This window comes from Peromyscus leucopus, chromosome 4, assembly GCF_004664715.2.
Source record: "Peromyscus leucopus breed LL Stock chromosome 4, UCI_PerLeu_2.1, whole genome shotgun sequence".
Classification (NCBI taxonomy): Eukaryota; Metazoa; Chordata; class Mammalia; order Rodentia; family Cricetidae; genus Peromyscus; species Peromyscus leucopus.
The window spans coordinates 32255086-32281118 of record NC_051066.1 but is presented as its reverse complement, the minus strand read 5'-3'; the positions used below and the strand labels follow the sequence as shown (position 1 = coordinate 32281118).

The 26033-nt window shown below is 34.0% G+C and overlaps 1 protein-coding gene across 2 annotated transcripts in view; it reads right to left on the bottom strand.

The window, feature by feature from the left end:
• Galnt13 (polypeptide N-acetylgalactosaminyltransferase 13) overlaps positions 1–26033 on the bottom strand; it is a 581705-nt gene that overhangs the window by 208963 nt on the left and 346709 nt on the right. For both annotated transcript variants that reach the window (XM_028874800.2, XM_028874871.2), the window contains 3 exons: positions 25820–26027; positions 23126–23296; positions 6576–6693 (listed from right to left, as the gene is read on the bottom strand). In XM_028874800.2, the coding sequence (XP_028730633.1) occupies positions 6576–6693; positions 23126–23296; positions 25820–26027 (497 nt within the window). The remainder of the gene's footprint in view (positions 1–6575; positions 6694–23125; positions 23297–25819; positions 26028–26033) is intronic.

Genomic DNA, 26033 nt, shown 5'->3' with positions numbered 1-26033 from the left:
GTAAGAAAAGAGGGATAGAGGAAATCTAACTGAGCATTGAAGCCAAGAAATATGTCTACTAGGGTGTTTTAGACTTAGCATGTGGTCAACAGGTGACTAGAGAGCTGTTTGTCGGATCAACTCACTAATGCTGGTTTATACTCTTTATAAGGTCATGTATACATAGGACCTCAATTTATCACCTCGTAACTTTATTAAAGCTGAATAAATTACTATATAAACAATATTACAGTTTCCTTAAGGAAAAGTGTTCCACAAAAACATATAAATCAAAATAATGAATAATATATTAACATAGTGTGATTAATTTCAATTCAGTGAAAGGCTTCCATCATATTCCAGTTCCTATAATATTTTTGGTAAAAAGAAAAGAAAGTAATGTATTCTACATTGACAGAAAATATCTTTTCCTTGTGCAGAAGAATTAAGCTTATAAAAAGGCAAAGAGTTCTACTAGAACTATTTCAGGAAGACTTTTATTAGAAATGATTTCCAACTAGCATATTATTCTCACTCACTTTCACTTGTTAAAATTTACATTGGATGGACATTTCTGGCAAAATTTCTGGTTTCTTGTAATATTGTACAACAGTTTTTTTTAGCTCCTTTTCACACTGTGTTCTGGGGCCTCTGCTTTTTATTGTGTTCAATAACTTCTTCCCACCCCACTGCCTGTACAGTTTGAAAAAAAGTCAATTTCACATAGTAAGACCTTTTTCTTGCTTAAATAACCAAATAAATGTATTTAACTTTACAATGGAATTTGTCTGAAAGAAAATTGGTACACAGAAAGCAGTCTTCTCTCTAAAGTAATTAATAAAAATATTATTACTAATGTTATAATAATAATAAATAATAATCCCATAATAATAGTCAAACTATATTTTTTCCAAATGAAAATTTTTGTTTTATTTAACTATAGGCCTATATTTAAATCAATTAATCAATAATTTTGAGTTTGGGGCAGGTATTGTTTTGTTTACTACATGCATTTTCAGTTTTACAATCTCATTTATTGAGAATACTGGGTTTTTTTCCTGACTAGCATTTGAATACTTGCTGACAATTTATGCTCATATATTTGTAGGTTTGTTTCCAGATTTTCAGTTTTGTTCCACTGCCTTCTATTTATTCTTATTCTACAGTCTTAATTATTATAACTAGCAATACATTTTAAATCATATCGTTTTTCAACTTTTTGTTTTACCAAAGTGATTTTAAGCATTCTATATCGCTTGTGTTTTTATATGGGTTTTAGAATTAGTTTGTCAAGTTCTGTGAAGAACAGTCCCCTGGAGTCTGTTTAGTGTTAATGCATGGGAGGAGGAAGCTGTTTGTATAATGTGGAAGCTATCAACAAATAAATATGGTACCTTTTAAAATTTACTTAGATCTTTTGCTTCTCACAGTAGGAAATTGCAATTTTATTATTGTCAGATAATCACTAGACCACGTTTTTGGTGCTATAATATAATAATAGTAATTTTTCAGTTGATGGAGTTGGGTTCTATATGGAAATGCAAATGACTATTGTATATTTTAATAGCATTTTAAAAATTCTGTTCATTTTTTGAGATTTTTGTGAGAATACTCAATGACAGTCTGAATATTTTCCTTCTCAAGATGTTTTGCTTTGTTTTTATAACATTGCATTATGTAAAGCTCCACTGTAAATTTAAGTAGAACTAGTAAGAATGCCAACTTCATCTTTTCCTCATCTTCCTGTGGGAGATATTCCATCTCATTTTTCCTTTTTTATTTTTTATGTGTGTATGTGGTCTGCATGTGTACATGTATGTGTGCATACATACACACCTGAATGCGTGTGTGTGTGTGTGTGTGTGTGCGTGTGTGTGTGTGTGTTAGACTCATGGTTGATTTTACTAATCATCCTGTATTCCTCTTCTACTTTACTTATTGAAGTAAGTACTGTTTCCCAGTTAAACCTAGAGTTCAACATATTGGCTAGCCTTGCTAGTTAGCTTGCTCTAGTCCTTATCTATCTCTGCTGGCCAGGACTAGAATTCTGGGTAAACTGTCATGCCCAAAGGGCAATTGTGTGAGTTTATAGAGATCTTGCCCTCCTTTCTGCTCAAATAGAGCTTTAATTACCAAGAACTTTTCCCAGCTCCTGCATTCCATTTTTTATTGCTACAAGTGTGTAAGTTTTATATTCAGTCTTTATTAACTTTTTTTCCACTGCAACCCCTCTATCAAATTTTTAATAATTCATTTGTTCAGAGAAAATTTTCCTTTTCTTTATCCAAAGGTAGGAGAATTGTATGATTTTTGTTAAAACTTTTCTCAAATCCATTCATTTGATCAATTTATTTTTCTTTTTCAGTTTGTTAATATGGAGATTTATATTGACTGGTTTTTAAACACTCAGTGAATAATGCATCTCTGTGATGAATTCCACTTAAATGTATAATATTTATTATTATCTTTTATAAATTTGAGAGATTAACTGTTAAAATCTTATAAGGTAGTTTTTAAATCCATGCTCACAAGGTACATTTGTTTGTAGTGCAGTATTGTAGAGATTTGGTTAAATTCATGTGTCAGAGGAATGCTGATTTTACAAAGTCAACAGAAACATATTACTTCCTTTTTAATTTCTTAAAATATTTGTGTTGAAATCTATGTATTTCGATAGAAATCTTTGATAGAATTCATCAGCAGTGTTATCTGGCTACAGAGTTCCTTCCTGAAAAAAATGTTCCCTATAATTCACATATTTCTTTGCTAGATGGGAGATTAATGTGTTGATTTCCAACGTGCTTTAACACTTTTCATTTTAAGAACATTGCCCATTTTATCAAGTTTCCTACGGTATTGTATAATTCTGTATTATCCACACTATTCTTATACATTTTTTATATAACTCAAATAATCGATCATTATGTCTCCTTTCTCTTTCTCAGCATTGGTAATGTTTGTCATCTCTGTTTTCTACAAGTTCAGAAAGAATTTTTTACTAATTTTCCTAAGGAAACAGACTTTCTGATTTAATCTTTCATTAAAATTTTACTCTTTTATAATTAATTCACCTCAGCTTTCATCCTTTTATTTCTTCTCATGTAGGTAACTTGGGAGACACTTTATATATGTGTTGCATATTCAGGTCTTGAAGGGCTTTTTATGTAAGCATTCTCTCATGACAAGATTTTAAGGATAAGGTTATTATTAAATGATATTCAGCAATGATATGGTTTGCTCAAAGCTATTAAGTTTATTACCATATTTCAAGAGATGACTTCTATGATACAGTTCACATGTGGGAAACAGTAATACTCAAAATCTAGTCCATAATTCATTTTTTCAAACATATAAAGTATTGCTCTGTCTTTCACATTATAAAGATGGACAAACTAAAACTTTGGGAATATACTAACAATTCCAACTTACTTCCAAAGATAGTACTAGAGTTGGGTTTTGGGCCCAGGCTTCTTAACTTTAAATACAAACTTCTACTCATTATTCTCTCATGGCTTGTAGAAAGGCTTTTTCCAGTCTTGCTTTCTTAGACTTTCTTCTCAAATTAACTCAACCGACTCAGCAATTGGCAGATTATTTTCATTGTCACATGAACAAAATGATATGGAATGTCAGGACCACTGTTCTTTGTGTTGTTATTACCATTCCCTGTGCTTTTGTTTATGAAATGTAAGGAATTTTGCTAGCAATATATGTTGGCTAACATGTTGATAAAATTACCATTTGAAGACAGCCAACACTTTTATAGTAATTCGGAATTCATTTTACTTCATCATTTATTCCTCACTTAGTCTTTTTTCTACAAAATCTACAGGTCTATAAACTCTATAAAATCTCAACCGCTTACCACCTTCCAACAATTAACAGTTCATTGTTCTCATCCCTTCTATAATTATTTTCTCAAATACTAATTCCTAATATATTAATAAATTTTATTGATCTGTGTATCATCATTCCCCTGTACTAAAATATAAGTTTCACAAGACCATCAAGTTTGTCTATCACTATCATATACTCAGAATTTATTGAACTCAATAAATATGGATTATTACACTTATCTAACTTGCTAATATCCAGAAGTTCTTACATTTACCTAATCAAAATAAGTGATACCACATTGAAAAATAAAGACAATTGGCAATGCATTCTTTTTTCTTTAAAATTTCCTTAAGCCTTTCCAGTATACTAATATGTTCTATATTCCAAATATTTCTAATGTTTGCTTACAAAGGTAACTAAAAAATCCACAGCTACAAAGCCACACAAACATTATTACGCTAGTCAATTATTCTGCTGAGGTGAACTGGTTTGCTAACATGAACATATTTGACATATATAAGAAAAATATCAGATTTTTTTTTGTCAATAACACTTATACCTTATAGGAATGCTACTCCTTCAGAGTAAGAACACATCATACCTAGTCATCTTTGTATCCTATGTAAAATATAGGTCTGTCATGAATATGTAACCTGGATAGTTGACTCAAGGTTTTAGGAAATATCACAATATATTCTCCTGAGAGCAACCCATAGACAAATGAGGTGTGTGCTTAAAGCAATAATAAGGTTTGAAACCTTCTAAAACAGTCACTAGTGAGTAATTTGTCAATATTCCTAAACAGTTGACCACAGAATCTACTGTCATTTTTCAGGGTTCTGATTATTCTTAGTGCCATCAGTTACTTGACATCTGTATGACCCTTTTAGCATATGTGTAACTTCGTCCTATTTCCTGATCAGACTTTTCTTAATAATCATATTAGTCATGCAGTTATCTTTGAACATATCATCCCGTCTCCCTCCTATGTGGAAGGTATGTAGTCATAGAAAGAGGGGCTATGGATAGATAATCAAGCTCAATATGCAAAGAAAGAGATAATAGAACACTTTAAGAAAGCAGGAAACACAGAGAAGGTAAGCAATTGGGTCAGCAGTGGCAGGACTGTTGCTCTGTTAGTTGTTTTCCACACAATCCCAGCAAGTGCCCAGAAAGTCTCTAGGAATAAGAACTTACAGACCTTTATTATTTCCTCTAAGAATAAAAGCAAATTGTTTTGTGCTTATTAATATTTTCCTTCCTTCCTTTCTTGCTTTTATTTCTTTGCTTGTTTTGATTTTGGGGGGTCAATTCTTATTTCTGTAATTTCCACATCTATACTGACAAGAATTTGTCTACAAATGGCTGCAAATAAATATTATATAGACCCGAGAGTAAGAAGACAGTCCTAATCATGGTTCTGACTGTTGGTTGACAAGTCACACATAGTATAAATATGTACAGTAATAACTAAAAAAATCTATTTATGGTTATGATAATCATCTGGCTTATAGACAAATGTAACACAAACAGGCAGTTCTATTGATTTTAAAGCATCTCAACTACTTCAGACAAACCAAATTCTACATTAGAAAAAAATGAAACTTTGTTCAATAATTTAATAACCATCTTTAATAAATGATTTTGGATATTTTTAATTTTAATTTTATTTTTCTTCATATATATATGTGTGTGTGTGTGTGTGTGTGTGTGTGTATACCATGCGTGCCTGGTGCCTGCATCATTTGGAAGAGGATGATATATGTCCAGAACTAAGGTTATAAATGATTGTGAAGCACCACGAGGGTGCTGGGAATTAAATCTGAACCCTCTTTTAGAGTCTATAAAAACACCAAGTATTTTCATGCATTAAGCCATCTTTCTATTCCCACAATTTTAATAATTTTTTTAGACAGTTTCACATAATTTTGTGTTAGTGGAAAACAGACTTTCAACTTGAAGGTCAAAATTAATTTGCAGCTGATTACATAAATCTACTCAGATTCTACCCATTAAATTTTACAATTGATTCTGTTAAAAATTATATTGTTTTAAATGCTTTGTATTAAATTTTATTAAGGAATAGTTAGTCTCATTAAAATAGCTCATTAAAATAATATGTGCAGTTGAAGGTAAAATACGTGAAACTCTTTTTCTATTTCTTAGAATAGAGATACTTTTGGGGGGCTGCATTTCCAATTTTGCCTATAAAATATTAAAGGACCTTATATAAACTTTGTTCTCAGTTCTCATTTATTTAGTCCTTTTATTAAGTGAATTTGTATTTTTCAAAAATAATTGTTAAGTATTAATGTCCAATGGTTGCTGGAACAGTCATGCTTCTTGCAGAATTATCAGAATCCTTTGGCCACAGCTGATCTTAATGTTCCTTAAGAACAAATTCATGCAGCACTTGCAATTCTGGTCACATGAACACTTCAAAACATGAGTTAAAAACACAAGATTGGTTTAAGGAGAAATGCTTCAATCAGAAAATGAAGCCACTCTATTCCAACAATGGAAAACCCTAATACATTTTGATTATAAATGAAAATGATTTGAAAGTATAAAATTCCAAATTTAACAGTAAAGCTTGCATGCAACAGGACTCTAGTAAAGGTTTTAAAATAAACATATATTGACCATATGATCAGTAAGTTGCATCACTTTGGAAAATTTGACAGTAAATTATTGGGTGTGATGGTGCATGCTACCACATACTATGTTCAGAGTTTAAAAATAAAGAAAAATTCAATTACCCTAAAAGACATTTCAAGATTCTCTCCACCCCAGATATCCATTCCTGCATCGTAAGTTCCTATCTCTTCAAAGTAGTTTCTGTCAATAGAAAATAGGCCACCAGCCATAGTAGGGGTCCTAGTTGAAAACAAAACAAAAAGAAAAGAATATGTTTTGAAAACAATGTGTGGAGTTTAGTGATACTACAGCAAATACTTTTGACATCATAAATACTAAAATATTCCTCAAAACTTCAATGAAAACACAATGTCAAGGTGTGAAAGCGTCTACAATTTTTAAATTGCATTTATATTTCACACGTTTTACAAAACTCCATTAAATCATTTTGTTTTATTAGTAGTTGATAAAACAGAAGCAAAGAAGAAACCCTGCCCATTTAAATCTGAGGCTTTTACATCCTCTGAGGCAGAGCAGAGAGAAGGTGCTGCCTTTCACATGGTCCTTAAAGAGATTCCCTGATCTCAAAGACACCAGTGGTGATCTTGGCCACAGAATTACAAATCATTTTAATGTGAGCTCCAGGAAACTAAGAATGTGCCTTCTCTATGAAAAAAGATCCATTTCTTATATCAATTCAAAAGTATAAACTGTTATGAAAATGTCTGCAGAAAGCATCTAATGTTGGTTATGGAAGCATTTTATACAAAGGAGGTAAAGGAGCTTTTAAATCCAATTGTTTGTTATTCACGAGACATTTTAAAAGATAAAATTATCTGTCTAAATCTAAAGATATACACCAATCCTATACACTATTATTCAGAGGTATTGAAGTGTTTTAACATGGAGTCTAAGATTTTTTATCTACAAATAAACTTTTATTTGCTTCTCATGTTCAAAATTCCTCTATAAGAACTAGAATTTTTGGCCAGTGAAACCTGTAGGTTAACTGTAGATCTTCTATCCCTCATCTCCTCCAAATCCAACCCCCCAATCTCATCCCAAGCTCTGAAGCCGACCACCTGCCACACGTTCTCCTCATTCTCTGCACCCATTTGCAGTGGATCACCTAGATCTTCCCCTTCTAATTATCCTCCCTACACTCGTATCTTTATTTAAGCCACAAATCCAGCAAGCAATCCTTGGGAACCCACAAATCATTCAAGCCAGGGAGTCAGGGAGGCTAGCTGGAGATCTTCACCTCTCTCTCAGCTCTTCCAAGTTCAATCCCTGAGTCTCATTCAAAGAACTTTGTAGCAGACCACCTACTTTGATTCTCTTCACTCTGCTGCCAATCCTGGGAGACTAAGTAGATCCTGATGTAACACCCTGCTTTCCTCCCTTCTAGAGGCCACATATAGCAGGATCCTAGTAGAATTCCTACCAGGCAACACACAACCAGCACACTGCCCTAAGAGCCAGAGAGAGAAAAAAATAAACAAACAAAAACAAAACAAACAAACAAAATCAGGGAACAAAATACCCACCCAAAAAGACAAGACCAGATATTAACACCTAAATTAGAATCTTGCCAAACCCAGATGGCTAGACTCTAGCATAAAACCACCGACAGGACAATGTGCCTCCACCAGAGCCTAGCAACCCTAGCACAGTAGGCCCAGCGATCTGCACCATAGCTTAAACACAAGACAAAGACCTTGAAATAAAACAATCCTGCCAAAAGCATCCAGGAAATCTGAAACAATATGAAAAGACCATTTCTCAGAATAATAGGAATAGAGGAAGGAAAAGAAAGCCAGCTCAAAGGACAGAAAACATTTTCAACAATTCATAAGAGTAAACATCCCTACCCTAAAGAAGGAGATGTCTATCAAAGTATAAGAAACAGACAGAATACCAAATGAAGTGGATAAGAAAAGAAAGTCCCCTCCCACAAAATAAATAAAAATACTAAACATACAGATCAAAGAAATAATATGAAAAGCTGTAATGGAAAGAGATCAGGTAACATATAAAGGGAAGACCTATTAGAATTATAACCAAATTCTCTGTGAAGGCTCTAAAAGCCAGAAGGGCCTGGACAGATGGTTTGCAAACCTTAAATGACAACAGATACTAGCCTAGACTACTCTACCCAACAAAACTTTCAATCACCATAGATTTAGAAAACAAGATATTCCATAACAAAGTCAAATTTAAATATCATCTTTATCTAAATTCAGTACAGAAGGTATTAAAAGGAAAATTCCAACCCAAAGAGGTTAACTGCATACAAGAAAACACAAGGAATAAATATTGCCAGACCTGAAAATCTAAAGCAGTGAAATTAACATGCACTCACTCACTCACTCACTCACTCACTCACTCATACCACCACTACCATCACCACCACCACAACAACAAAATAACAGGAATCCATGTCACTGTTCATTGATGTCTTTTAACATTAGTGGTCTCAATTTTCAAATAAAAGATACAGACTAACTGAATGAATAAAAAAACAGGATTCATCCTTCGGGTACATACAAGAAACAGACATTAACATAAAGGATAGAAATGATCTCAGGGTAAAAGGATGGAAAAATATATTCCTAAGCAAATGGACTTAAAAAGCAACCTGGTGAAGCCATTTTAATATCTGACAAAATAGAATTCAAACCACAACTAATCAGAAGAGATAGGGAAGGTCACTGCATGCTCATCTATGAAAATCCACTAAGAGGACATTTCAATGCTTATCATCTATGTCCCAAACAAAAGGGATTGTTGGTGTGATTGAACGTAAAAGAAAAACTACTGTGGCTTAAAACACATACTGACCCTCAATCACCTACAGAGGAAGTATTCAATAACCAACCCTCAGTACCAGATAGGTCATCCAGACAGAGACTAAACACAGAAATTTGAGAGCTAACTAATGTTAAAAACCAAATGAAGAAACAGATATTTACAGAACATGTCACCCAAACACAAAATAATATATCTTCTCAAAACAACATTAAACTTACTCCAAAATTGACCACATACTCTGACACAAAGAAAGTCTTAGCAGATACAAGACAACTGCAATAACACCCTGCATCCTATCTGATCATCAAAGATTGAAATTGCATATCAACAACAGCAGAAAGATTACAAACTCATGGAAACTAAACAACTAGCTACTGAATAAAAATATAGAAATTAAGAAAGAAATTAGACTTTCTAGAATTGACTAAAAATGAATATACAACAAAGCCAAACTTGTGAGACACAAAGAGGCAAGTTCATAGCACTAAGGACCTATATTTAGAAAGAGAGAAAGAGCTATCATAGTGGCAACTCAGTAGCACACCTGTAAGTTCTAAAACGAAAAGAAGAAATCACACACCAAAAGAAGTAGACAGAAACATATAATTAAAGCCAGGGCTGAAATCATTACAATAGAAACAAAAAAAATCAATAAACAGAATCAGTGAAACAAAGAGTTGGTTGAGAAAATCAACAAGATTATCAAACCCTTATCAGAATAAATAAAAGGCAGGAGAGAAGACCCAAGTTAATAATATTAGAGATGAAAAGGGGGTCATAACAACAGACACCAAGGAAATGGAGAGAATAATAAGGATATAATTTGAAAAACCTGTACTCCACCAAAATATAAAAATCTAAAAAACAAAGTGTAATTTTCTCAATACATAACATTTGCCAAAGTTAAATCAAGATTAAATAAGCAATTTAAACAGATCTATAATTCCTAGCAAAATATAAGTATCCATTAAGTCTCCCATCTGAAAAATTTCCAGTGAAAAATGTTTCTAGTGTAGAATGCCACCAGACTTTCAAAGACATGTGAATGCCAACTCTCCTCAAATTATTCCACAAAATAGAAACAGAAGGAACATTGAACAATTTGTTTTAGGAGGCCACAGTTACCCTGATACACAGTCCACACAAAGACCTCAGACAGAGACAGAATTTTAGACCAATTGCCCCTATGAACATAGATCCAAAATTATCAATAAACTACTAGCAAACTGAATCCACATATAAATCTAGAAGATTATCACCCATATCAAGTAGGCTTCATTCCATAGTTGCAGGGATGGTTCAATATATGTGAATCAAAAAATGTAATCCACAATATAAGTAAACTGAAAGATAAAAATTGCAAGGACATTAAATGCTAGAAATACCTTTGACAAAAATCTAACACCCCTTCACGATAAAGAACCTTGAGAGATAAGGGATACAATAGACATACCACAACATAATAAAGGCTGTTTACAGAAAGCCCATAGCCAACACCAACTTAAATGGAGACAAACTCAATGCAATTCCATTAAAATCAGGAAAAAGGCAATGTTGCCCACTCCATACCTATTTAATATGGTACTTGAAATTGTAACTACTTCAATAAGATAGCTGAAGGAAATTAGGGGGATATAATTGCAAGTGAGCATGTCAAAGTATCTTTATTTCCAGATGATATGATATGATATATAAATAACCCTAAAAATTCCACAAGAAATCTCTACAGTTTATAAACACTTTCAGCAAAGTAGCTCAGTGTGAAATTAACTCACAAGACTCAGTAGCCCTCCTATACACAATTGACAAATGGACTGAGAAATAAATCAGGAAATAGCATTTCCCAATTGGCTGAAATAATATAAGATATTCAGGGGTAACTTTAAGCAAACAAGTGGAAGACATGTACGATAACATTTTAAGACACCAAAGAAAAAAATTAAAGGAGGTATCAGAAGAAAGAAAGATCTCCCATTTTAATATAATAAAAATGGCATTCCTACCAAAAGCAATCTACTGATTCAATAAAATACCCATAATTACAACACAATTCATTAAAGATCTTGAAAGGACAATGATTAGCTTCATATGGAGACACAAAAAACCCAAGATAGCTAAAGCAATCCTGAATAATTAAAGCACTGATGGAGATATCAAAAAATGGATAAGCCAACTGAAAATTGTGATGCAGAGCTAAAGAGAAATCTCAAAAGAGGAAACTCAAACAGGAGAAACACTTAGAGAAATATTCCACATCCTTAGTCATCAGGGAAATGCAAATCAAAACTACTTCAAGATTTTTATCTTGTACCCTTCAAAATGGCTCAGTTTATATGTGGGTATTAGCTGTTAAGTCAATGATAAGCAAGCTACAAAGGTTAGGACTAGAGTAAGGGACTAGGGTGGAAAGATAGATTTCACTAGAAAAGGAAAATAGAATAGTTATTGAGGATGAAGTGGGGAGGAGAATAAGAAATGTACAAAGGAATAAGGGAGGAAATATATGAGGAGAGAAAAACTAAGTGCCATTTGTGGAACAGTATGGAAACCTACCTAGCACAAAAATCTTCCTAAGTGTGTATATACATATACATATATATGTGTGTGTGTCTGTGTTTATATATATATATGTATATATATATACATATATACATATATATATATATGATCTAAATGAAATCACCAAATACTGAGGTATACATGTCCCCAACTAGCCATCTCACATCACCAAGTGAAGCTTCAAATAGCAGGGTTGGGTGACATCTAGTCGAGTCACAAAGGATAACATAAGAACCTCCAAACAACCCATGCAACTGCCAAGACTACAGGTTGCATGCTACCAAAGGAAAAACATAAACACCAACCTAACCACAAATCCTTGGATCAACAATGGTGTCTTGCCTACAAGTTATGGCAGGGCAATGGTGGCACAAAATTTGTGGGAGTAGCTAACTAATATATGATTTGAGTTGAGGCTCATTCCAGGAGATGGAAGTCATATCCTATGCTAGGATGACCAAGGACCAAGACTAGGTATCCCAGGGACCTAGGGTAAAACCAAATACTACTGTTCTTTCTTATTTTCTAAAAAGTCAAAATAAAATACTTCCTAATGATAGTTTGCTCTATTCAGAGATCAATGCTTTTCTCAACTACCATCAGAAAATCTTCCTCCTGCAGTAGAAAGGGGGAAAATTACTGAGACCCACAGCCAAACATTATGCAATGAGGGAGAGATGTTGGAACTCTTAGTCACCACTGGGAAGTCTCCATCAAATCCCTCCCCTCAGGACTCAGGGAACTCAGTTGAAGAAATGCAAAAAGAATATAAGAGCCAGAGGGGATGGATGACACCAAGAATACAAATCCATTACATCAACAGGATCAAAACCCATATAAACTTAGAGAGACTGAGGCAATATGCACAGGGGTTACATGTATCTGCACCAGATAGGCAGTAGAGTTGAAAGGAAAAATGAACACATGCCTCCATCTCTAATCCAGATGCAATTTCCAATTTATATCCACTTACAAGTGAAAACCTAGTTTCCTCCAAAGGAGTCTCACTGGAGAGGAGGCATGTCCAGCAGTAGTTGGCCAAAAAAACAAACAAGAAACCCATGGCATCTTTGGAGATGACTTGTCTCACAATGTCATGTCAGGGATTTCTTTTATTTTTTTTAAATCTTTTTTATTACATATTTATATATTTTTCTTTTTGGCTTTTCTACATGGCTTTTGCATATATATTATGACTTCCAGTTTAGTGTTTTTTATGGGATTCTTGAGTGTGTAAGCAAATAGGGTTCTGTTTCTTGTGCCCTCTCTTTTTCTTTTATTTGTTAGTTTTGTCTAGTTCAGATGGGTTACTTCTTATTTTATCTTATAATTTATGGCACAAAAGAACAAAAATATCATGTTCAGTTTATATAGGTTTAATTAACTTTAATTTATTAAGACAGTGATTCACGTATAAACTGTATCTTTCTTTTAGGGAATGGTAAATGAATATACTGAGACAAATTTTTTTCTAATCCCTAGTAGAAGTACATTGGCAATGAAGTCTGAATGTTACTGGGCACAGTAGATCCAGCCTCCATTGCACACTACCAGCATAGGGTCTTTCTTTTAATGTTTAATTAATTTGAGGGCAGGTCTCAGTTTGTCACTCAGGAATGCCTGGAACTCACAATCTTGTCTTCTAGTGATGGATTGCAGACATGGGCCATTACACTTAGCTATGTGGTATCTTTCAGAAACAACTCTCACCCTTGGTTAATATCCACAATAGGCTGAAACTACCTGGACATGGGTTGGGTACCAAATGGTACTGTGGAGAGTTCCCTGCTCATTCTAATGCTCTGCCAAAGAACAAAAGTAGTGAGCAAGTAATTTAAATTTGGAATGCAAATGCTGATTTTGTGAGATTTTTTTAAGAACAATCCAACAAAACTCATTGCTTTACAAAAATTATATTCCCCTCTGCTAAAAATCACACTGATGTTTTCTAATTAAATAGCACAGTTGGTGGAAAAACTGCCTAGTAATACTGTAGGTGGACCTCATCCATCTTGCAAAATTTTGTCACCAGTGTTTTCACAGCTTTGTATTTAGATAATGATCTGAATACACAGCCCATCAGGTACAGTAGGTTCAGCTTGGTGGTCTCAGAGTTGTTTTGTTTTGTCTACTCCTGCTGGGTTCCTATCATATAGCGTATCATTGACCTTCTGAGTTGTAATGTGGAACTCTAAGAAAGCTAAACAGATGGTAATTATGAAGTGAACATAACTTCACCTGACTGGGCCTTGGGAACTATATGATAATAACTATACAAGGTATTATAGCACTACAGAGTACATTTTACACAATTAGGGACAAAAAAAGCACTGCAATTAACCTATAATAATGCAACCAAATGCTTAAGAATGTTAATTAATGCATTTTTAATAATCAGTTCAGAGATCATCTATTTAGCTTCTTCTTGACAAAGTACTAATACATTTTAAGTATGTGCGTTAAATTTTATCTTGCAGTTGATCATCATTCTTATAAATGTGTGAGAAAAACAGAATAAATAAAAATAAACTATCTGTAACTATAAGGTTGAATCAAATAACTTTTACTTATTTTTGAGTAGTAGGAAACAAAAACAAACTAATGATTCCTTAATATAATCTTATAATTTCTGAAGATAGATGCTTTCAGAGAGACTTGACGTATTTGAATTATTAGTTTGTTTGAGTAGTTCACTTTATAACATTCAATGACTATAAATGTTATCCATGTTGTTTAGCATGTTCTTCCTAAGTTAACTGCTTTATAATATCACAAATAAGCTATGTTTTCAAGTATGTGCACTTTTACGTGTTCAGTGCCTAGAAAATGAAAAATCTGGATCATCATTGAATTAGCTGAAATAATTTACTTTCCAAGGTGTGTCTACATAGTAATGAAACCACCAACCAAAGCCGTCAACATGGTCTGGGTAATAATCATCCAAATGACTATAAATATTACAAGGTGTATGGATAGGTGAGGGAGAATTGATATACTAGGTGCAACACACTCAGTATAATGCCCAGCACTCAATGGACCGTTAATAAGATTAATATATTAGCTAATGTATTCTTGCTCACATTATTATTGATAGTAATTGCCATATTCTGTTCATAGTTAAAGTTCCTGAGCTAACCTATGATCTCACATTAGTAACCTCTTTTGGGGATTTTTGCTTCATCCCCACATCCCCCTATAGTGTTCTGCCACAGCTGAGAAGAAGTACTGATTGTGTGCCCTCATTTTGAGTAAGTCAATTCTTCCTTCAATGCAATGTGCCTGGCTAAATTTGTAATATACTTCCAATTCTGATACAGAGACCCAGAGAAGGCTGTAAAAATGGTGAGAGGAGCCAACTGCTTCTTCAAGACCAACCTATAAATTTTTGTACTTGATACACAACCATCTGTTTGTGCTTATTTGTCCCTATGTTTTATTTTCAAGTGTATTTTTTAAATTTTGGATTCCTTTTAATTATCTAGTGATTAATGCAATGCACACAACCCAAAGTCCATATGCATTAAGCACAAACTCTCTCATGGTTTCCATGGATATATTTATAGATCTTCCCCATACTCTTCTATTCTTTCTTATTTCACAAGAAAATCAATCTGATTTTCTCTTACAGGTTAAAATCTATGTCATGACCTCAGCTAGCTCTTTTGACTACAGTTGGCACCTTGTTCATTTCTTGTTGCATTTATGTTTCAGGCCTTGGACTTCTAGATTGGCCCCTTGAGCTTGCAAACCTGCCCAGTTGCAGTCTATATTGAACCAAAGTAATCTTCACTCCATCTCAGGAATCTTTCATAGGAGAGGCTGACATTTCCTATGGCCTTACTGGAAACCACATTGAAAGCATCCTTTCTGCATATTCCCTTGATTCCCTTTCACCTCCTAAGTGAAGTTGGATCGGTCTCCCTGCACTGCAATAAGTTCTTTCCGAAGGGTCCCCATTGATTCTGAACTCAGGCAGCCTTTCTTTAACTGCTTCCTCTAAAAGCATTTAGCACCATTCATCAGTCGACCTGCTTGAAATTCTTTCCACCGCTGGCTCTCAGTGAATTGTCTATAGAGGTTTTTGCTTCCACTGTTTTTATGATCCTTATTGATAGTCCATCCACTTCCTCATCTGGCTGCTGCTAGATTGTGGACAAGTACTTAGACTAGCATAAGTCACTTATGTAAAATATGGCATTACATGTTTTGTCTGTGTATTTACTTAATAACTATCATACCTTGTTTGATCTGTAGCCTCCCTAGGGTCTCCCTGGGTGCTGTTCTCATTCTCTGTTTTTTAGTTTCATGAGGTCTTTCATCATATGCTTTCAACTATGAGACTGACAACTACTCTGTGTTTTCTCATTTCCTCCCTTGCACTAAATACATCTTTCTAATCACTCACTACATGTTTCTGTTTAAGAAAAAAACACCTACTATAGGATAATACAATGAAAAAATATGTTTCATATTTCAAGTTTAAATCTGCTTTAATAATGTCTCAGTGCTGAACTCTTCAAGTGTTTTCATTTTATTAAATCATCAAATATGATGGCTTTGTTTGATTTAGCACTTCAGAAATCAGAAGGAAACTGAATGTTGTTTCTCTTCCTTTTTTCACACTGTACAATGTATTTGGAAGAGATAAACTAAGCAAAGATTCAGGGCCCTTCTCTTGAGATGACTGATGTTAAATGTGGAATGTAATTTAAAAGTTTTACAGACAAAGCAAGTTCTGTGGGATATTGCATAGCATAGCAATCATCTTTGCATAGGGTTTTGGAGAGTTGCATTTGGCACTGGAGAAGATATTGGTGATTTTAGAAGGGTTTATGCTGGCTTAGACACTGGGTAAGGAAACTTACTCAAATCCTAGAAGGTTGAAAACACAATCCCAGTGCTGTTTTAGAGGCTAAAAGAAATAAGTTCTGGTTATTGTGTGCAAAACCCTCTTTTGTGGGTAAAGAAACAATTTCCTAACAAGGCTAGAACTTGAATATTCCGTCTTGTGCTTAAAGGTCTCACTTCAAATATAGGAAAATCCTGCTTTTTTCCTTTTTCTATTTTTTTCTGTAATACTCATAACCTGATATCCTATCATCTAAAGGATGCTTAATATTTGGTGCAAAAGGTTTTTATTACTGTTGTTGTCATATTTTCATTTCATAATAAAGATGTGTCAAAATAAGCAACAGGGCTAATGGGAACCAGTTGAATTCAAATGCTTTGACTAATATGGCAGTGTTATTCAGTGAATAAATCTCATACAGTTTAATGAATAACACTAAGAATTTTGTATACTACCTTGCTTATTCTCACCTCAACACATTGTAATAAAAATCTTGCAAATATTCCCTAACCATGGGGAAATAAGAAAATACAAACATATTATTTCTAGAAAGAATATAGCTTCAAAGGTTTCTATTTAAGAGGGAATGTTTACAATCTTGGGAAACCACATATATTAGACTTGAAGATAAGGATGGAAGAATGGTAACAGCTCAACCATCAATTTTCAGCCTTTTCTTTCAAAACATTTATTCTGCTCAAATTGTGGACATTCCCTATGCTTTTGTCTTGATACTTTGTTGCATAAGGATATAGTACATGTTTTGTCCCTATGTAGTTCTGTTTTTCTCCATTTTAAAGCATATTTTAGATGGCCTGACAAGTGTCTACTAGAAGATCAAATAGACTGAAAATTATACATTATTATTAAATACAAGAATCTTTTCTCCACAGGTGATTTTATAAAACTTAATATGTACATTTAATCTATCACACTATAGAAACTAGAGTCACTGGTGACTTTGAAGGGTCAGAATGACAAAACTAGTGAGAGGTGAGTGAAAAAAGAAAGAGTTGTAAACAAGTTGTAGGAAAAAAGCAAGGTGTAATAAAAAGCCTGAAGGTGTAACTCAGGGGCATGGCACTTAGAGGCTAGGCATACGGTTCATTCGGTTCAGTGCTTGCTTAATATGCACAAAGCCCTACTTTCCATTCCTGCATAAAATCAGATATAATAGCACATGAAATGTATAATGCTACTGGGTAGGTGGAAGAAGAAAATTCATAATAAACTCAAAACATATTCTGCTACATAGCAAATTAAGAGTTGACCTGAGATAAATGAGAACTAATCTCAAAACCAAATGAAACAGAAAACTAGCAAATAACAATTGAAGTCAAAAAGAATGTTCAATTTTTGTTAGATATATTGGGGTATGAGCTTATAAGTAAAATAGTAGCAGCTACAAATATTTGCTATGCAAACACAAAAAGTAAATCAAACAAACATCAACTTCAATGACATAAAAATACTAATGAATAGTATGACAAATTTTAAATTATGCAAAACTGCATTTGAAGAGAGGCTCTGGGAGGGAACATGACACTGATGGAGGTGGAGCCCATTAGTCTTATGGCTTCTTATGCATTTAGACACTAGTCACACTGACTGTGCAATGCTAACATGTCCCATTATCAGGAATACATTTTCAATACAGCTTACTTCTGTCAAGGGTATTTCTCATTTAATAGTTTGTGTCACTTTAATTCCTTACATGACTTAAGCAAGCATGAAAGAATAATTTTCATTTTAATCATTAAAAAAAGTACCAGATTTCTCCCCAAAGACAGCTTTTACATTGCTCCCCTGGGAGCACACTGGAATATTATAGAGAGAGCACTTGAGAAAATTTTATATGAGGACATGGCAGTTGTAATCAAAGGTATTACTAATCATGTTATCAACTTTATTTACTATACTTTAGACACACTTAATTCTAATTAAATAAAGGGTAATTGTGTATCAGATAAATGCTAATAATAAAGGACATAAAAGTGAGTAAAATATGTCCTGAATAAAAGCCAATAATGAAATATAGGTGTGTGATTCATCATGATAGCAAAAATTAAACAAATATCTAAAGCTATTTATATACTCTCAGGATACACTTAACAGGGTAGTGGATGGAAGAATGAAAGAAATAATATTAAGAATATTAATAGCAACTAAATGGGAGTTAAGATGTGGTGACTGCAAGTTAATAGATGAGAAATAACCAAGAGGTCTCCTATAAAGAAATATATTTTAATCAGTGAGAAATTAAAGTGGAAACAAGTCTCTTTATAACTATTTATTGAGCATCAAATTCAGAGCATAATTAAAATATGAATGTAACCAGTAGGATTTAGTCACATTTTTCCCAGAAATATACACTGCTGTAGCATTAACATAGCTAACTACTGTACACCCACATTCAATCTGCATGTTCTGACCTCTTGCTTCATCTAGAATACATAAAGTATTGAAGAGTAAAATGCTCTACAGCAGAGATTGCTGTGAGTGTTTGTATGTGCAGGATCCAGCATTATGACCAGCAAGGTGCATGAAGTGCATTTCTACACAGAACCATGCTGATCTCACTATCTAAATCAAGTCACCTAAAATTTCATGTGCCAGAAAGAAAGTGACACACATATTCCAGTGACTGTTAGTTTTAATTGTCAACTAGGCACTGAGTGAGAGGCTGTGAAAATCAGTCTGTCCTTGGAGCATGTCTTGGGTGGAATTGTCTGATGTGGGAAGACCAAGCCTCAATTTGTGCAGCAGCACCATCCATGAGTTCAGGACCCTGGACTTCATGATGGCAGAGAAATCTGTCTGGGAACATGTATGCATTCCTTTCTTGCTTCTGTTTCCTGAAAATGTGGTGTGATTAGCTGCTTCATTTTCTGATTCATTTTCTTATCTAATATGATGGACTGTAACTTGGAACTGTGAGATAAAATGAACCCTGCCTATTTTAAGTGGCCTTTGTCAAGCTATTTTATCACCAAAACAAAAATAGAAATAAGGTACCCCAAACTGACAGGGCTATTTTCATTAAGAAGCAATTTTGCTAAGGGTCATCTATTTCATTGGGTATTGTATGACTAACAATAGTCATACAGACTAATGTGTTCAGTGTGTTTCAAACTCAGTCATTTCCCAGGAAGTACATTCCAAATTGAATGCCACCAACTTAAAAGGTCATCACTATAGTTGATTGTGTAAATTGGTGGCATTAAACATATTTCTTCCACCTGTGTTTGAGACAGGGGTGCTAAACTCTATCTCTCCAAGCTCAAGAAAGAAAATAAATGACAACTGACCCTCAGGCTTAGAGTTAGAGACACAAACATAGGAGTTACAAGGGTGGTAGTAGTTTCTTGTGTCTTTTGTGTATTGGTGGTTCTTGGGTGGAGACAAGAAGAAAGGCTGGGATTTTGCATTAAGAGTTTTCAATAACCACAATTTCCAAAATTTGTTTTAGATATCTCATTTCAATGTTGGTGATTTTCTGCAAGTGTGAACCACTAAAACTAAGCAAATAAAACTCATTTAAAGAACAGTCTTTGGCCCACAAAGTTGCTAGATCATGGTCTCTTACTTAAGAATCTGGTTACTGCGTTGTACAGACAACTGACATGCCAAATGCTATCAAAGAACATTTCTGATTAGAGAAAACTAAGTACTCCCAAACTCCCTTTTATATACCCCATTCCTTTTACAACTGAACATACTAGATCCAAAGTATAGCACAGTTAGAATAATAGAGTGTGGTGTAGTATTGTCAGTATACATTTTACTTTAAACATGACTGAGCTTAGGGCACAAGTTCAAGGTGGTGCACTATGATTGCAGTTGTATACTTGTATTTCTGAATGATGACTAGCCAATTACAGTGACTACAAAGTTTTGTCATAAGAGACACTTTAAGTTAAGCATTCTACTAAAACCTCAACTTCACTTTGATCACTTGAGCTATTCAGAGTTCTGTTAATCAAGTGGGGAAAAAAATCTATCTTCCATGCATAGAATGATTTATTTGTTTGCATGAGTGTGAGAAAAATGATCACATCTGTGCATAATAGATTAAAAATACAAAGTTCACACCACAGCTCTGCTGATGAAAATTACCTGCCTGCTGATACAACAGTGCCCATGAATTAATTAACCTTTTGCCAAAAGAATCTTCAAACTTGAGCAGACACTGAGCTTTCGCTCTTCCTCTTTCATTATTTTAGAAAATGAAATCATGTTCAGTCAGGAAGGAAAATAAATAAAAGTAAGAAATTTGAGTAGTTCTCATACTATTTCAGCAAAACCACACAAAGTGTAGCTAAAATGTAGTGTGTTAGATGACTCATCTTTTATTTTCGTGAGCAAAAGATGAGCATACTGGCTGCTTCCTACGACATTTTTCTTTCTTTTATGAAGGAGATCAGTTATTTGTCACTAGGAGTGTTGGCCACCTTAACTTTACCTTTCCAATTGCAACAATCAAGTTAAATAAACTTCGCCTTCACAAATGAATTTTCAGTAAGTTTAATAAAACACATATTTATACAGACTTCGTTTTCAATTGAATAAATTCATTAACAATATTTAAGTGTGTTTATGAAGTGTTTCAATGGTTTTTACCTGGGACAAATCTCAAAAATTATCTAAGTTAAATAAAACTGGAACCGGGGACAAGAGGATTGTTAATAAATCAGAGTTACTGTATTTCTTCAGCAAGGAACAAGAATGGGTAGATGTGAAGATTATAAAGCATTTAAGAATTGCCAGATTATATACTCTAACCACTGACAGGTCTTATGCAAATATCAATGGCCACACTTAATTTTTTCTCACTGTGGTAGTATTTTTCCTAAAAATGTTAACCTTATTTACTTTTTAAATTTTCAGTACCATATAATTAGAGTTGTCTCTTTTACCATCCAGTATTTTATTTTAATGCATTAGATAACCATAAAGTAACCTTATGCCCATCAAACAGGCCATCTATAAATTAGGCCTTTTTGGATGTTGTTTATGAAGATTACAATATTTTCCATTTTTTTTCAAGAGAAAGGTGATTTGCTAAACTCATCTTCAAGGAGATAGTCTAGTAAAATACTTCTCTAAATACTTTTTAGACAATCAATTTTTTGATGCAGGCAAGAGACCTACAAGAGGATAGAGATATTTTAGTGTTATTTAAATGAGTAATTTTGTAGAAAATGATGATGGGTCTCTGCTATGGGAGGTTTTGTATGTTAAATGTGTTGATCTGATTGGTTAATACATAAAACACTGATTGGCCAGTAGCCAGGCAGGAAGTATAGGTGGAACAAGGAGAGAGGAGAATTCTGAGAACAGGAAGACTGAGGCAGAGAGACGTTGACAGCCACCACCATGAGTACCAACATGTAAAGTACTGGTAAGCCACGAGCAGCATGGCAACTTATAGACTAATAGATATGGGTTAATTTAAGAAAAAAGAAGTAGATAACTAGAAGCCTGCTGCAGCCATACAGTTTGTAAGCAATATAAGTCTCTGTGTGTTTATTTGGTTGGGTCTGAGCGGCTGTGGGACTGGCAGGTGAGAGAGATTTGTCCTGACTGTTGGCCAGGCAGGACTGGAGAAAACTCCAGCTACAGATCTCTGTTTCAAAAATAAGAGTGAGGTGTATTTCACTGATAAACATTTCAAATCAAGAAGTCATTTAGTTTTGAACAAAAAAAAGCATTGGTATCTGTTAGTTCACAAAATTTTTTCAAATGACTATTTCTATGATTGCTAAAGGAAGATAACTTTTTAAGAATGGTAAATTTAGAATACTTACCAAAACATTTTGGTTATTCCATGTTTGAGAACAAATCCATTATAATATACGCATTTCATATTTACTTGAAATACCAAGACATTCAGAAATCATAAAGAATTTTATTTTATACACACATGTATGATTCTTTTACTATAGGAAACTAGGGTAGAACATAAAGACAAGAGTTGCTGTCTTTATTTTAACAAAGCACCTTGATTGAGAAAATGGTAGACTCTTTGTTTTCCGGCAATTGATACTATATACACATACACATACATACATACAAATATATATATATATATATATATATATATATATATATGTGTGTGTGTGTGTGTGTGTGTGTGTGTGTGTGTATACATACATACATACACACACATACATATGTACATATATACATATACATATACATATACATACATATAATCAGAATCCTAAGGCATCCAAAGATACCTGGCATTTATATCAACACCCAAGTTTGTTCGTGATAATTTTAACCATATTCAGTATTGTCATTGATTCCTACATGATTGAGTAAAAGGTGAAAAGGTACATAAATAATAAAATGTCTAAGGATCTTTAAAAATTGAGAACAGATTTATAATGTCCTTTGGTTAATGGAAGAATAAACATGTGACTAGTTGGGAAATAATGGTCTACACACCTGACAGGTAGTGTTCTGTCTCCTTTTCTCCTATCCATTTCTCTTTGAGGAACAGGATACCATCGGAAATTCAGCTTCCAGTTAAAACCACCATAAGTCATGTCTGATCCGGCCATGTATTCGAAGGTATCATCGCTAATAACATCAATGATAGGGCACACAACTGTCTTCCTGTAGAAAAACAAAACCCAATTCATATATAAATGATAATTTACATTAACTTCCTCAAGTTCACTATAGATGATATGATAACATTTAATTTTTTATGACTCCACTGTGTCTTTTTTTTATCCTCTTTCTTTGCAGAACTATTTCCTCTGTTATCATCTTTCTTCCTCACCTTTATCTCAATGTTGTGATATGAAATCTAATCAAATATTCTAATTCACCTTCAAGCTGACTTTAAAATGCATTCTAACTACAAATTCAGCCAGATGAACATGGTCTATTTCTCATAAACTTCCACCCACAGCATGATTAGTCAAGTTGCTCTGATATTATGCATCATTTTAGCTATAACCCACTAAAAAGCAATAGCATAGAGAGATGAAAAATATATGAGAGAAAATTAGATCTGGAGGTTTGCATTTCAAATAGATTAAGTTAGTTTAAAGAGTACAGGGAAACTTGCCACAGAGAAAACTCCTTTTAGGAAAAAACAAACAGTATCAATTAAAAGCATGTTCTATAGGTACCAGGAAACAGTTTCTGTGAAGGATTCCAGGGCCCTGATAACTTTATCAGCAAGCTGTCAGGGAACTGAGTCTATTATTGTCTCAATCCAGGTGCTTTGTTAAAATAAAGACAGTAACTCTTGTCTTTTTTGTTCCACCCTAGTTTCCTATAGTAAAGGAATAGTTAAGATGTTTCAGGGGCTTGTGAGTCTATTTAGGGTAAGAATGGTTCACTTAGTTATTTTATTGGGTACATTGTTTTGTCTGTGTGTGGCTTCTTTCATTCTTTGGTTTTTTGTGGCTTTAGTGGTTCGCTATGGGACCAAGAGTCAATCATCTCCACAAGGAAATGTTCAAGTTGACTCAAGGTGGCATTGATTGTGGCTAATTCTAAAGAACAGAGTGATTGTATGCATAAGTCAGCCACAGGTGTAGCAAGCCAAACAAGACTTCAATTATATTTTATTTGGTAACTGCAATATTACTGCCACTCATTGTCATGTGGGTTGTATATGCCACACAATTGGCCATGGCCTGAAGTTCTCTGAAGTCAATAAGCTTCATCTACTCTTAGGAAAGCTTCCTGGTGAATCTGGACAAAACCAAATCATGACATCTCTTTCTTTACTGGATTTAATAAATTAACTTTTAAGGGGAAGAAATCAGATCTAATAATCTCAAGCATATTTTACTATCTTCTTATGGCAATGTAAAAATTTATAACCAGGAAAAAGACCCATTATATACAAATATGATGCAAATGAATTGTTAGAATAAAAATAGATGATTTATGCATGGCTATAATGAAACATTATATTAACAGCTTATTAAGTTGAATATGAAATGCATGTTGAAAAGAACAGCATAATGTACAAAATGTTGCCAGAATTTATATTGAAGGTATTCTAAGTTCATTTTGCTTTGTCAGTCTCACTGTTCTGTGGCCACAGTCCAACACACAAAATGTTAGTAGCTGTGTACTGTACTGTGTTGACTAAGAGTTTCCCACTGCTTTCTTGACCTGCTGAGGTTCATTTTGCTGACAGCCTCCATCTATCTTCATGAAAAGCACCAGCTCCTGCCATTTATGTGATGTGGCTGAACTAGCTTACTTTAAGCAGTCGTTGTCTGGAACATCTAATTAAAAATTTAAATTCTGGGATCTTCTACTGCACATGAAAAGGCTATGCAAGGGATGTGCTCTACAATGATTTATCATAATACATAGCATTCAATGTTTGTTATCTTCATTAGGTACTAAGAATTACACTAATTTATCACCCATGTTTATGAATACCTACAAAATGTCATCCTCATTAGGAAGTACTGCAGGTATGCATGAAGGTTCTTCACTTCTGCCAAGTTTAATTTTTCAAATTTTAAAATTGACAGGTAGGGAAAGAATATTGTTTAAATAATTATATTTTGATCTATTTGTGTTTTTAATAATGGCATTATTTCAGGAAGGAAGGAGAGAGAGAGAGAGAGAGAGAGAGAGAGAGAGAGAGAGAGAGAGAGAGAGAGAGAGAGAGAGAGAGAAGAGAGTTTTCTTCCAGGTGAGGTTGAACTAGACTGTGACCCCTCGGGAGTCGGGATGCACAGGAAGAGTGAAGAGATCAGTGCTGAGGGAGTGAGAAGAACTAGAGTATTCACTGAACTGCCAGTAACATAAGCAAGTTGGTAAGAACATCTGCAGTCCCTGCACAGGGGAGTTGGGAGTACCGAAGGTGCTTTGAAAATTGCCTACAACATATGCTGCCAGATTAGATCTATTTACTTCACCTATAAATGCTCAAAACATTTTCCATTGAATCATTTGATTATTTCTTAATCAATTACCCATGCTCAACATGAATCAGTCCGATTTTCAACTTAAAAATGAGAAAAGCTGCTTTTTTTCAAAGCATGTGAAATAAACCTTCTGAAAATAGAACCTTGGATGAGGCATTGTAATGGACAGCTGGAGCTGCCCTGGAAGGTCCAGGTGTAAGCCTTGCAGACTTAACACGAGGCTCCCTACCTGTCTTCCTTTATTCTCGCCAGCAAGGGCTCCAGCCATCCTAAGGTGCACTCACAGTGTGCATCCAGAAAAGTTATGACCTGTCCTTTTGAAGCAGCTGCTCCACGGAGACGGGCACGTATTAACCCAGAGCGCTCTTCCATCCTGATAATTTTTACTGGCACTTCTAAAGTTTTCACGTAGTTCTCTAATGTCAACTTGAGAAAATCTGTAA